The following is a 13,194-nucleotide window of genomic DNA, read 5'->3' as shown; positions in this document are numbered from 1 at the left end:
GTCATCCCTAGTTATAAGATAAGGAGCTCAGGGACAGGACTGGCTGGGAGGCTGCCCACTGCCCTCCAACTGCAGGCAGAACTAATTAGAAAAGGACTGGGGTTGGGGACCTGCTAGCCTCCAGCAGAATGGACACTGAGGGAGGGATTACTGGGGAAGGGGGCTGGCGAGGAAGCCTCTAGCGAAGGCATGTCTAATCCCGGCGCCTCTTCCCTTCCCGCCAGTCCGCGCGCCCCATCCCCCTCTCAGCGTGGTACGCAGATTTGCCCACCTCTTGAATCAAAGCCACCAGGACTTCTTGGCTGAGGCAGAGCTGCTGAAGCTCCAGGAAGAGGTGGTCAGGAAGATCCGGTCCAATCAGCAGCTGGAGCAGGACCTCAATCTCATGGACATCAAGATTGGCCTGCTGGTGAAGAATCGGATCACCCTGCAGGTGAGGGGCCCACTGGCCCACCCTTCTCCCAAATCTAGCTGCCCCTGGAGAGGTGATGCTGGCCATTCTCTGGTTGCTAATCAAATATTTTTTAAAGGTCTGGATTTTATCACATGGCTCAGGTCCTTGTACAGTGGTCCTCTGCCCTTCTAGTAATTTGTTGGGGCACATGATATAGCAGAAAGAGCACTGGGCATAAAATTGGAATGGCTGGCTCTGCTGATTCCTAGTGATGGGACTGCGGGCTGGTTGTTTAACCTCTAGGTCTGTTTCCTCATTAGTAAAGTGGGAATAATGAGAGTGCCTACCTCACCAGGCCAAATGTAAAAATAGATATGAAAACTCCTTAAACTGTAAATTACCATACAAATATGCAGTGACGGGGTGGAAGTGATATAGTGATATCTCCACCTCAAATCTGTACAACAGTCTAATAAGAAATAATAGCAGAAACGAATAGACATGGTGCCTCAGTCTGGTAACCCACTTCTCTTTGGGGACTCACCCTGTGACAGCAGAGGTGCCAGATGGAGTCTCGGGGCAGTGGGAGGCCCTTTCTCACCCTAGAGCTATTTATCTCCCTTGGCTCATTCCTTGAATACCTTGAACAGCAGAAAGCCCTGGCTCTTCAAGGCACTGATTCTAGACCATATGTTCTGTGCTCTGTGCTGGCCTGGGTTGGTTGTATCACACGCTCCCCCGCCCCTGCAGGAAGTGGTCTCCCACTGCAAGAAGCTGACCAAGAAGAATAAGGAACAGCTGTCAGATATGATGGTTCTGGACAAGCAGAAGGGATTAAAGTCGCTGAGCAGAGAGAAACGGCAGAAACTAGAAGCTTACCAACACCTCTTCTACCTGCTCCAGGTGAGCAGAGGACTTTGGAAGGAGATATCTCCACTATCTCCTGAGGGTCTGGGACCTTGAGGCCTTCATGTCTGTGCCTTTACCTGCAAGTAAGGTGTTCTTTCCTACAATCCTAATGCCTTGTACCCAGGGAAAGAGACTACCTCTGTTCATTTGTCTGGAATGTTCCCAGTACCCCCCAGAAAGTGTGACAGTGTTCTCTATTCCAAGTTCCAATCAGCAGAGCCTTTCTTTATCTGATCACTAGTCCTCAAGGTGCATTATCAGCTATTCCTATCTCCCCCACTGCGTACAGACTCAACCCATCTACCTGGCCAAGCTGATCTTTCAGATGCCGCAGAACAAAACCACCAAGTTCATGGAATCAGTGATTTTCAGTCTATACAACTATGCCTCCAACCGCCGAGAGGCCTATCTCCTGCTCCAGTTGTTCAAGACAGCACTCCAGGAGGAAATCAAGTAGGTTTTCCAGATGCAAAGGAATGGGAAGAGAATGGGTGAAGAGATGCCACTATTGGCTCCTTCACAAGGTGACAATTTATTGAGGTTTGAAGGTAGAAATGGAATCAGAAGACCTCTTTTCTCTGCCTCCCATGGAGACAAGACATCTCCTGGGACAGCATGCAGGGAGGACATGTGCTGACATGTTAGCACAAAGGCCGAGACAGAGATAACAAGACATTCCTTAACAGGAGGGATACCAGAGCAGGCTTTAAAGAGCCAAAAATCTCAAAAGGAAAAGCAGCTATTTTACACAGAGGCAGGAGACCAGCTTCAATTACCTCTTGACCCATAGGTCGAAGGTGGAGCAGCCCCAGGACATGGTGACAGGCAACCCAACGGTGGTGAGGCTGGTGGTGAGATTCTATCGTAACGGGAGGGGACAGAGTGCCCTGCGGGAGATCCTGGGCAAGGTGATCCAGGATGTGCTGGAGGACAAGATGCTCAGCATCCACACAGACCCTGTCCACCTCTACAAGAGCTGGATCAACCAGACCGAGGCCCAGACAGGGCAGCGCAGGTGAGCAGATGGGCAGAGGGAGAGCTCTCTTTGATCAGCTCAGTCTGGGGCCTCACTGGGGAAGCTTGAGTGTGCTTTGAAGGTGGCATATAAATAAGCATGCTGATTTATGCAAATATGACACCAGCCCTATAGGATGAAATATGGTAGCCTTTAGACCCCCTCTGGTAATTAACATGGAACTGCTGTAAATGACACCAGACCTGGTGCGCTTAACATAGAATGAGCACAGATGAATATGCAGATGTGTTTAATTGCCATGTCAGTGCTTGCAAATGATATGTCAGATTTACTGGGAGTTGGGATATGGACTCCTTATTGATAGGAGTATAGTTGAATATTCAAATTTATAGATGAATAGGCAAATGAGATAGTGGGAGAAATAAGTTGACCTTATAGATTGGAGGCATTAACCCAGGTGCATAGGTACTAGGGAAATGGAGCTGCTGAGGAGAGTAGGCGGCGCTGGTGGCTTCTCTGGGTGGCACGCAGGCATATAGGATGGGGCTACTGCAAGGCCTGGCCCAGCCTTCCCCACCACCACAACTACCAAAGATATGCAGGGTGGCCCTGGTCTCCTCTGGTTCCCCTTAGGATCTTTCCATAGACTCCAGGTCCTCCATTTCCTCCTACACTCTTCCACCTCCCCCTGGGTGCTCCATCTCTTTCTTCTTCCACCCACATCACTCTAGTCCTCTCCAAGTCCTTTCTCTTATTCTGGCCTAATCCCCTTAAGCATATGCTGGGCTGCCCTCAGCGTGTATGTATGAGATCTTGTTGTTAGATGAATTTAGGGGGTAGAGCCTCAGGGAGGGGAGGCCATGGGAGGGGCTTCTGGCTGATACCTTGTCTCTCTCTGCCCATAGCCACCTCCCCTATGACATCACCCCAGAGCAGGCCTTGAGCCACCCCGAGGTCCAGAGACGACTGGACATCTCCCTCCGCAACCTCCTTGCCATGACCGATAAGTTCCTTGCAGCCATCATCTCATCTGTGGACCAAATTCCGTATGTGCACCAGCCGCACACCAGCCTAGGCACAGGATCTCAAGAGGGCCAGGCCACGATGGGGAGAGCAGAGCAATACTGAAGGATGGAAGCAGGAAGGGAAACTGGTCTCGAGGTGCTCAAGGGCTTCAGGAGATGGGTGGAGAATGCCCAAAGCCCCGGCTAGAGACTTGCGCTGGAATACAGCACGCAGGTCTGTGTGGGCAGTCAGGACATCACTGGGCCAGAGAAGGGAACCTCAAGTGATTATGGGGACGTATTATTGTCTGAGTGTAAATGGTGGACAATATAAAACTCTTCAGTCCACAAAGTCAAAACTATGAAAACTTCAAACCAGTAAACACTTGATAAAAGTCTTTTCCCGTCTTAAAATTTAGTCAATAATTTTTTTTTGAAAAACAGATGATTGAAAACGGTGAGAAGGTGGGCCTCATCTAGATCATCACTCAGCCAGCCAGCCTTTCTGGGGCTCAGTGGTGCACGGGGCAAGGTGGGGATGCTGCAGAGGGGAGCCCACAGAGTTCAGTGCCCTGCTCCCCAAACCTGGAGGACTGGATTAAGGATTTAAAATTAGGATTCAGAAAAGGTTGTCCTAGGACTAATAAAGGAAAGTACACAGTGAGCTGTAAACTTCTGTCCCTGACACCCTAGGAGGTGGAAATAGCTTTTAAAGGTATTTAATTAAATTTGTAGGTGGCACACCCATAATAGGAATAATAATTAAGTCTAGCATGTTTGAATAGCACTCTACCATTACTTTCACAGACGTAATTTCACCTGATCCTCATAAAAACCCTATGAGATAGAGATATGAGATAGAATGAGATAGATTCTATGAGATAGAATGAACATTCCCATTTTTCAGATGAGGGAACAAACTTATAAGGGGAGCAAAACAGCCTAAGCTGACATCTCTGGTTAGTGGTGGAATCAGGACTGGATGCTTCTACTCCAGTTCATTGTGCCCTCGGCCCCTGCCTCTAGCCCAGACCAGGCCCTTCATAGATGCTCTGTGATAACAGCCTCAGAGCCTCCCAGGCTGTCCTGGGATGGGATTCTGGCTGTGGGTGTCAGACACCTAAGGTACAGGCTAAAGGTGCCTCTGTGGGGAATGCGGGATGAATATTGGGATCTGGGGTGTTTCCCAGGGGAGACTAAAGGGGACCAAAGAAGAGGCTCTCAGGCCAGGCTGGAGGCTGCGTGAGAGCTTAGTGGCTGACCGGGCCCTGGTCCTGGGTGCTGACATAAGGGCAGGAGGGAGGGACAAGGCCCAGAGATGTTTGGAGGAAGGCAGCAGGGAGCTGGCTGTGGATAGGGAAGGGCCAGTGCTTGAGCTCAGCTCTGGGGTGGCTGAGCCCGGGGAAGGAGAGGCAGACACTCAGGCCCTCACTCCGGGGTGGGTGGGCAGGGCCATAGCGCACCTATTGCTTTGCCCCCAGGTATGGGATGCGATATGTGGCCAAGGTCCTGAAGACAACTCTGGCAGAGAAGTTCCCCGACGCCACAGAGAATGAGGTCTATAAGGCAAGTGTTGTCTCCCATCCCCCACCTCTTGCACTCTCCTTTGCCCCGATGGTGCCTGTGAACCCCCAGACTGACACAAAAGGACAGAAAACCCTATGCTGTAAAAATCCAAGAAGGAAAATATTCTCCACCCTGTCAATCGAGCCTGGCTCACCAGCAGGGCTCAGGTAGCAGATGGAAAGACACCCAGGACATGAGTTAACAGTGGCCAACCCTGGACTTGTCAGATCTGGGTTCCAGTCCCAGCTATTGCTCAAGTTTGCTGCGTGACCTTGAGCAAGTTCCCGGCCTGCTCTGGGTCTGTTCACTCTTCTGTACCATAACGGGGTTGACCCAGGTGGTTCTTCCAGCCAGGTGAGCTGGGAGAGCGGGGCTGGGGCTGTGGAGGCGGACCCCAGGTGCTTCTACGATCCTGTGCCCTCAGGTCGTAGGGAACCTCCTGTACTACCGCTTCCTGAACCTGGCTGTAGTGGCCCCCGACGCCTTCGACATTGTGGCCATGGCAGCAGGCGGCGCCCTGGCCACCCCCCAGCGCCACGCCCTGGGGGCTGTGGCTCAACTCCTGCAGCACGCTGCAGCTGGCAAGGCCTTCTCCAGGGAGAGCCAGCACCTGCGGGTCTTGAATGACTATCTGGAGGAGACACACCTCAAGTTCAGGTCTTGGGTCCTGGCATCCTATTCCTCCCTGTCCTCTCCTCCTTTTCCCATCTTCTTTCACGTACCACTTCCCCTCTCAACTCCATGAGGAGGGGAGGCATAGAGGTGAAGAGTATGGTTAGTGGGTTGGAGGAGGATAGATTGTTGGAAGGACTCCCCAGTGGAGAGAAAAGAGGACTATTGAAGGAAGTTGGCTTGAGGGGACCACTGCGAGAGAAGGTAGAGCAGCACAGAAGGGCTGGAGCCGAGACTGGAGAGTCAGAGTTGGCTTGAGCAGTCACTGGAGAGGGCCAGCGGAAGGCTGATGGGAACAGAAATGTGGCGGGTGCCGGCCCGCCCCACCCTCTCACATGATCTTCCTCTGGAGGTAGGAGGTTCATCTGCCGAGCCTGCCACGTGCCAGAGCCAGAAGAGCGCTTTGCGATGGATGAGTACTCAGACATGGTGGCTGTGGCCAAACCTGTGGTGTACATCACCGTGGGGGAGCTGGTCAACACGCACAGGGTGAGGGGCAGCAACCTGGGGGCGCTGGGTAGGTGGGCTGGTCCTGGAAGGCCTGGTTCAAACTCTGCATCTCTTTTTCTCCCTCCATCCTATAGCTGTTGCTAGAACACCAGGACTGGATCGCCCCTGATCACTGCGACCCCCTGCACGAGCTCCTGGAGGACCTTGGGGAGCTGCCCACCGTCCCTGACCTCATCGGTGCGTGCCATCCTTGACAGCTGGGGCGGGCGGCAGGGGCCTTCAGGCAGGGGCGGGCAGTCAGGTGAGAAGGGCATGGGAACGTGCCCCCTCAAGTTTGTGTTCAGTTGGGGACGTGTGCCAGGAAGCTGGTTACACACTTTCCCGCTCTCCCTCTGGTCCTGGGAGGGACAGACTGATAGGGAGAAAGTGGACAGACAGTAGGGGACCCTGTACCATCATGTAAATGGCCAGTTAAATCATACGAGAGAGCCGTGGAGGGATAGGGCCTGTCTTGGGTCTTAAAATGTGTCTCTGATGAGGGGGGATTTCAGGAGCTGTGGAATGGAAGGAAGCTGGCTTACAAGGGTGGAAGGGCAAGGTGGAGGTGGTGACAGATGGGAGACAGCCGGGAGCTCCAGGCTTGGGGAGGCACAGCCCCAGTAATGCAAGGGTGAGCTCTGTGGGTAACGGCCCTTCCGTTGGTGCTCAGGGCTGAGGGTACAGGGTGGTGCCGCAGGGCAGTGTGGGAAAGCTTCCTGGAAGAGGGGCTCATGGAGCAGTGTATTTATTTACCATTGCCCCATCTGTGCGTGTGTAAGTGTGCTAGTCTCTCTCCTTCCTCACCTGCCTCAGGGGAGAACGTAGCTGCGGATGGGAACGTGGATCTGAGCAAGCTAGAAGTGTCCCTGACACTGACCAACAAGTTTGAAGGGCTAGAGACAGATGCTGACGACACCAATGCCCGGAGCCTGCTTCTGAGGTGGGAGAGCAGCCTCGGCCCCCTGAGCCTCCCCAGGCCAGTAAGATGGCTACTCTGGAGTGGCCATCCCACCTTCTTCCTGGGCTCTCTTATCCTTCAGAAAGTTCTCCCTGAAGCCTAACTGGCCTTCCCCTTGCTGCAGTCTCAGCTGTTTTCCTTCTGGCAGCCTCAGCTTTTTGCTCTGTCTTGTGGCTGAAGGCAAAGGAATAGTTAGGACATTGGCAACACGGTTGTTTGCATATTGTTGTGCTGTTTACCAAATGCTTTCTTACACATCATTTAACCTAAGGGACAAACGGTGAGGTAGATAGATGATGGTTTCCCTGCCTTCCAGTGGAGGAAAGAAACTTGGATTAAGTGACTTGCCTAAAGTCCCACAGCCAGTCGGTGGAGGAGCTCGTGTTCTAATTCCCTGTCCTTACGAGTGATGGTCAGGAGATGGGCATGGAGCTTTTCATCCCCAGTTCTGCAAAAGTGAGGGAGGACCCCCAGCAGGCCTGGGCTGGTCATCCAGGCAGTAGAGGAGCCAGGTCGCCACTTTGATCCCCCTGCCAGCAAGGCAGCCGCTCTGCTCACCCATTCACCCGGTAAACCAGTGAGCTGGGTGTTCAGCTCTGTCCTGCCATCAAAGCCCTTACAGTGGGGCGAGGCTAGGGGTGAGCACACATCAGAGAGCCACCAAGAGGGAGGTGGGTGTCAGGTGCATGAGAGCTCAGAGGGACACCTAGGTAGGGAAAGGTCTCACAGAGGAGGAAGTGTGTCCTTTAGCCAAAGGACTCAAAGGAAGACCATTTGTGGGAGGCATTGTAGACAGAGGACACAGAGGTGTAAGAGAGCACAGTGTGTTCGGAACCATGGTAGTTCTGCATCACAGACCCGTCAACCCACCTCCTGGGTCTTCCTCCTGGTTATGTTCTCCTCACAACACCTACCTCCATCGCACCCTCTCTCCTTACCACCCAAGCATCCCTGGCAGCCATGATGCGGGGCAAGGTCCACTTACTCTCAGCTCCCTAGCCAGCCCCATGTCCAGACCCTCCCCCTGTCCCTCACCTCTCCCCCATTGCTCCCCTCCTGCAGCACCAAGCAGATGCTGGCTGACATCATGCAGTTCCACTCTGGGGATTCCCTCAAGGAGATCCTGTCCCTCTCGGCCTCCAGAGAGCAGGTGAGCGGCAGGCTGGCCCACAGGTACTGTCTCGTTCGCCCCCCACCAGCATGGCTGATGCCATTCCCGGGCAGACACCTGTGCTTACCAGTAATGCGAGCTCTGGGGGTCTGAGGCCTCTGCCCTTGGCCCCCAGAGACCCTCAGGCTGCAGAGTGCCAAGACTCCACCTCCCTCCCTACTCCCCACTGAAATAAGAGTGAGCCCTGCAGGGACCCCAGCCCCTGCTGTCAGTGCTAGGAGTTGCGGGGGGTGCAGAGAGGCAGTCTGGGCAGGCTCCCTTGAAGAGCACCGAAGGGCTGGTGCTCAGCGTAGAGAGTGGGCTGCTTGAGGGCCTGGAGGCAGGAGAGGGTGGCGAGTGGTGGTTGGCCAGGGGCAAGTTGGGCCAGCTGGAGTACAGACTTAGCCAGGGGCTTCCCAGAGAACAGGTGGGGACAACCAGTAGAGGCCTGTCCCAAAACACAAGGCAGAAGGAGGGAGAGAACCCCAGATACCCTGGAGCCATCACAAAGCTCCGTTGTTGGGAAGTCGCAGCCACTGTCTACCGGAATCCTTTATGCTGTACTCCTAGTGGGTGCCCCTTGGCCACTCTTCCTCTAAGGTGACCCACGAGGCCCTTCAGCATCTGTGAGGTTGTACACTTTGATGTTCTTCACAAGCCACCTCACCCCGCCCCTCCCCCTCTGGACCCATGGCTTGGGGGCAGGATGGTAGGACCTGCTAGACCCCTCAGCATCTCTGCCCCCCAGGAAGCAGCCCACAAGCGGCTCATGTGCCGACGCCAGGCCTGTGAAGCCCAGACCCCAGAGTCGCTGCGACGACACCGCTCGCTGACAGCCCACTCCCTCCTGCCGCTGGCAGAGAAGCAACAGCGTGTCCTGCGGAACCTGCGCCGACTCGAGGGCCTGGGTTTGGTCAGTGCCAGCAACGGCTACCAGGGGCTGGTAGACGAACTGGCCAAGGTAACGGCCTGGGCCTGGAGGGAGCGGGAGGGCAAGAAAGAGAGAGAGAGAGAGGGAGTGAGAGTGTGTGTGTGTGTGCACGCATGTCCGTAGTGCTGGCACCTCAAGGGCAGGCCTCTCCCTGGTGAGTGCCTACCCAAAATTGTCACCAGCCAGGGGAAGGCAAGCGATCTCCAAGGGTCCTTTTTGAAGGAAAGGTCTCAAAATTAGTCAGGGAAGGGAGTATTCTTGAAACTGTCTTTCACTGAAAAACAAGGAGCCATGGAACAGTTACTCCTCAATGGGGGAGAGGCCCTGGAAATGTCCTTCAGGGGTTTGGGATAGGGTCCTTGAGATTGCCCTCCTCCTAGGGAGAACAACCTTGGAATCTTCCTCTTCCTGCTCTTCCTGAAGATCCTTACAGTGAGTTGTTCTTGGGCCTGAATCAGACCCTGAGGCTCTCCTGCCAGGAAGGGTCAACTCACCCCTCCCCTGGTGCCCCCAACCCCAGGACATCCGCAACCAGCGCAGGCACCGGCAGCGGCGGAAGGCAGAGCTGGTGAAGCTCCAGGCCACGTTCCAGGCCCTGAGCACTAAGACCACCTTTTATGAGGAGCAGGGCGACTACTACAGCCAGTACATCCGGGCCTGCCTGGACCACCTGGCCCCCAGCTCCAAGTAGGTGCTCCCTTCCTACACTTTGAAGCTTACCTGTGACCTCTCCTCCTGCCCATGTCGACCTTTGCCCCACTCTTGACCAGCTTTGATAGGGACATCTCACCCCAGAACAGCATGGTCCCTTCCTGACTCTGGTCTTTGAGTTTCACTCGCAAAGTCCTGGGTTCAAGTGCAACCCCCTCCTTTGTCTTCCACCAGTGAGAAGTCTTCCTCGGGGTCTAATTTCCTTCCTACCAGCCACAGAGAGAACTAGTGTCTTTGGTGTTGAAGGGTTTGTTAGATGAATTCTCTGGGACCTTTTCTTCATCAGGAGTTCTGGGAAAGGGAAGAAGCAGCCATCTCTCCATTACACTGCTGCCCAGCTCCTGGAGAAGGGTGTCTTGGTGGAAATTGAAGATCTTCCCACCTCTCAGTATGTGCCTTTGGAGGGCAGAATGTCAGACCTTTCCCATGTCCTAACCTGGGGATGGGGCTCTGGGCTGGGCACCAGGTGGGAGGGAAGGAGATGCATGGTCCCTGCCTTGAAGGAGCTGCTAGAACAATGGGGAAGACATGACATTTCCAGACAGAGAGTTAAGGGCAGTGGGTGTGGTCTGGCACAGTTCTAGACACCCCAAGGCAGAAGATGCTGGGAAAGTGTCCTGCAGGAGAGAACAGCTGATTAGGGCTGGGCAGAGAAAAGAGCTGAGGTGTGAGCAGAGGTAAAAGTGGGAGGAGAAAGAGAGCGATAGAGGGGAAGCCTGGCTCTGGGTGACTCACAGCCCTGCCTGGGATGAGCAGCAGTGGGTGGAAGAATGCGGCTGTGGCCCTGGAAAGAGGCACTGGGCCCTGTTTTGAATCCTTTTCTTGATAGCTTCAGAAATGTGATCTTTGACATCACCCCTGGAGATGAGGCAGGAAAGTTCGAAGTAAATGCCAGGTTCCTGGGTGTGGACATGGAGCGATTTCAGCTTCACTATCAGGTGAGGGGACACTCCCATGAGCCCTCAAGACACCCGATGGCCTTTCGGTGCTAGCCTAAAGATGGCAGCCTGGCCTGGCTTCCCTGGGCCGCGGATGACATCAGCTCTGTTCCCCACCCAATCCATGTCGTCTGTTCCTGGAGAGAAGGGTGATGGTCTGTGTAGCCCAAGCCTCTCTGTCCCCATGCCCTGACACAGACCCCACTGCCAAGCATCAGGAGAGTGGAGTGAGCTGGTGATGTCAGAGCAGGATTAATATTTGAAGCCCTATCACATGTCAGGGACTTTACACATTACCTCATTTAATCCTCTCCGAAGCTCTCAAGCATTATCCCTATTTTATAGGCTCTGAGACTAAAAGGTTAAGAAGCCGGCCTAAGTCATAAACCAGTGTTCAGGGAAGCAGTGATTTTTAAATCCAAATCTTTTTGCTCTGCTGTTTTGTCTTTTAAATGATTTCAAGCCCTGGCTCTGCTTGAATTGACATTTGGTCAAGTCACTGTACCTGTCTCTTGGCCTTGGTTTCCTCATCTGTGAAGGGGGTTTCAATGCCCACTTCAGTGGCCAGTGCCACTGGATGACTGTGTAAGGCTCCAAGATGTTAGTGTTTTATAGACTAGCTGTATGGGCCACCGTGAGAAACCCTCAAACTTGCCTCCCTGCCCCTTCCCTCCCTCCTAGGACCTCCTGCAGCTCCAGTACGAGGGTGTGGCTGTCATGAAACTCTTCAACAAGGCCAAGGTCAACGTCAACCTTCTCATCTTCCTCCTCAACAAGAAATTCTTGCGGAAGTGACAGAGGCAGTGGGTGCTACCCAAGCCTTTCTTACCTCGCTGGATGCTTTTCTTAACACTAATGCACTATTCCACTTCCCTGCAGACACCCAGAGCTCAGGACTGGGCAGGGCTCAAGGAGTCTCACCCTTTCCCCATCTGGGGGGAGTTTGTCTACCTGGCCACAGGCAGGGACTCTAATTGGCTCAAGCGAGCCCTGTCTCTGAGTCTGGCTGTGTGGCTTTGAAGTCCCAGAACCCCACGGTTTTCCAGCCAGATGGTAGGGAATGAACCTGGGCCTGCACTTTGACCTGGGAAAGCTATTGCTCTTGCGTCTGCTGCTGCCCTCCCAATACCATGAGCACTGCCCCAGCGGCCTGATTTCCTGCTGCCTCCCTTCTCTTCGCAGACCCCAAAGCCAGGGCTAGGCTCCCTGTCCCCACTCCCACTTCATCAGCAGTGTGTGTTCCTGCCCTGTTAAAGCCCAGGCCACTCTGCTGCTGTGACGCCTCACACCCTCCAGCCCGTCACCCTCACACCGGGTGGGCAGCGCTCGTGAATGCCCACGTGGCATTGTGACACGGTCGTCGTCCAAGGCGGCCTAGGCAAGATGACCCTCCGTTAACCTCAAATCTCATTCCCTTGTTTACAGTCTGTTTTACATGCGGGTCACTAGGGTATTTATTCTCTCCTACCCCTATAGTCTGTGCAGCCTTAATCATGGCTTTCTTTTTGAGCTCAGAGAAAGAGTTCCCATTTCCCTGTTCAAACTAATATTCGTGCCAATCTTTTATACCTTTTATATAAAGTCACCTTGGGTCACTCGTGTTTAAGATCTCATTACTTCAGCTTCATACGGTACAAAGAGCAGTCTTCCCCTTTTCTCTCTCACCCTCAGGATTCTTGCACCTTAGAGCTGACTCTTCCAGGCAGTTTCCATAGATCTGCCGTCTTGTCTCTGCCACTGTCTCTCTCTTATCCCCACATCAACCCAGCTTCCTGTCCCTGTGGCCCTTCTGATTTCATTTTAATAAAAGCAGCTGTTACCCCCACATCTGTTGTTAACCCCTTATTTCACTTCCTGTAGAGCAGGCCTCCAAGTTCTGGGACAGATGTTCCCTGGTGAGCTGGGGAGTCCTTCCTGCAGCCTCCCCCAGCCTCCTGCCTGCCTCGGCTGTGGGCCCACTCTGCCTGCCTGAGCTCATCAATGCTTAATGAGATGTGGCGTTTATTCCTCTCTTCCCTCCGCCAGGGGACAAAGGGTAGGCAGGAATGCTTAGGTTTCGATTCTGCTTTTATCGGCCACTCTGAAGACTAAAGCCAAGAGGAGGAGAAACCAGTCCGGCTTCTACTCCACCCGTTTTGCACACATTTGCAGCAAATTCTTTTCCTGAGCCTTGGGTGATGACACCAAAGGTGCTTGAGCCGCAGCTCCTTAGTATCGTGGGTTCTACACTCTGATCAAAATCCTGTGTCCATGAGGAAAGCCGCCCTCCTTTCCTCCCAGGTTTCAGGAAGCACAGAGGGGAGTCTGGAGGAGGGGACAGTCTATACAGATACCTGTCCTGACATCTGAACTCCCAAGCAGCTCCTATTGGGCGGGCGCACACAAGTTTGCCCGGTGCAGCCCATCTCCCTGCACTCTGTTCCATTCTGTCACTCAGGATCTGTCTTGCTGTCACATTCAATCTCAGTCACATCCTCTCTCCCCTTAACATGTCAC

At 53.7% G+C, this 13,194-nt stretch overlaps 1 protein-coding gene across 3 annotated transcripts in view; it reads left to right on the top strand.

The window, feature by feature from the left end:
• Positions 1 to 12,523, top strand: part of IQGAP3 (IQ motif containing GTPase activating protein 3) — a 40,758-nt gene extending 28,235 nt beyond the window's left edge. For 2 of the 3 annotated variants that reach the window (XM_068541031.1, XM_068541030.1), the window contains exons 23-38: positions 225 to 433; positions 1,145 to 1,297; positions 1,593 to 1,756; positions 2,094 to 2,318; positions 3,185 to 3,325; positions 4,765 to 4,849; positions 5,274 to 5,506; positions 5,878 to 6,010; positions 6,106 to 6,208; positions 6,824 to 6,950; positions 8,031 to 8,118; positions 8,867 to 9,079; positions 9,570 to 9,736; positions 10,047 to 10,148; positions 10,590 to 10,698; positions 11,380 to 12,523. In XM_068541031.1, the coding sequence (XP_068397132.1) occupies positions 225 to 433; positions 1,145 to 1,297; positions 1,593 to 1,756; positions 2,094 to 2,318; positions 3,185 to 3,325; positions 4,765 to 4,849; positions 5,274 to 5,506; positions 5,878 to 6,010; positions 6,106 to 6,208; positions 6,824 to 6,950; positions 8,031 to 8,118; positions 8,867 to 9,079; positions 9,570 to 9,736; positions 10,047 to 10,148; positions 10,590 to 10,698; positions 11,380 to 11,493 (2,366 nt within the window). In that variant the 3' untranslated portion in view covers positions 11,494 to 12,523. The remainder of the gene's footprint in view (positions 1 to 224; positions 434 to 1,144; positions 1,298 to 1,592; positions 1,757 to 2,093; positions 2,319 to 3,184; positions 3,326 to 4,764; positions 4,850 to 5,273; positions 5,507 to 5,877; positions 6,011 to 6,105; positions 6,209 to 6,823; positions 6,951 to 8,030; positions 8,119 to 8,866; positions 9,080 to 9,569; positions 9,737 to 10,046; positions 10,149 to 10,589; positions 10,699 to 11,379) is intronic. The other variant, XM_068541032.1, reaches the window with a different exon arrangement.
• The last annotated feature ends 671 nt before the right edge of the window (positions 12,524 to 13,194 follow it).

Source organism: Eschrichtius robustus, chromosome 3, assembly GCF_028021215.1.
Source record: "Eschrichtius robustus isolate mEscRob2 chromosome 3, mEscRob2.pri, whole genome shotgun sequence".
Taxonomy (NCBI): Eukaryota; Metazoa; Chordata; class Mammalia; order Artiodactyla; family Eschrichtiidae; genus Eschrichtius; species Eschrichtius robustus.
This window is presented reverse-complemented; position numbering and strand designations above follow the sequence as displayed.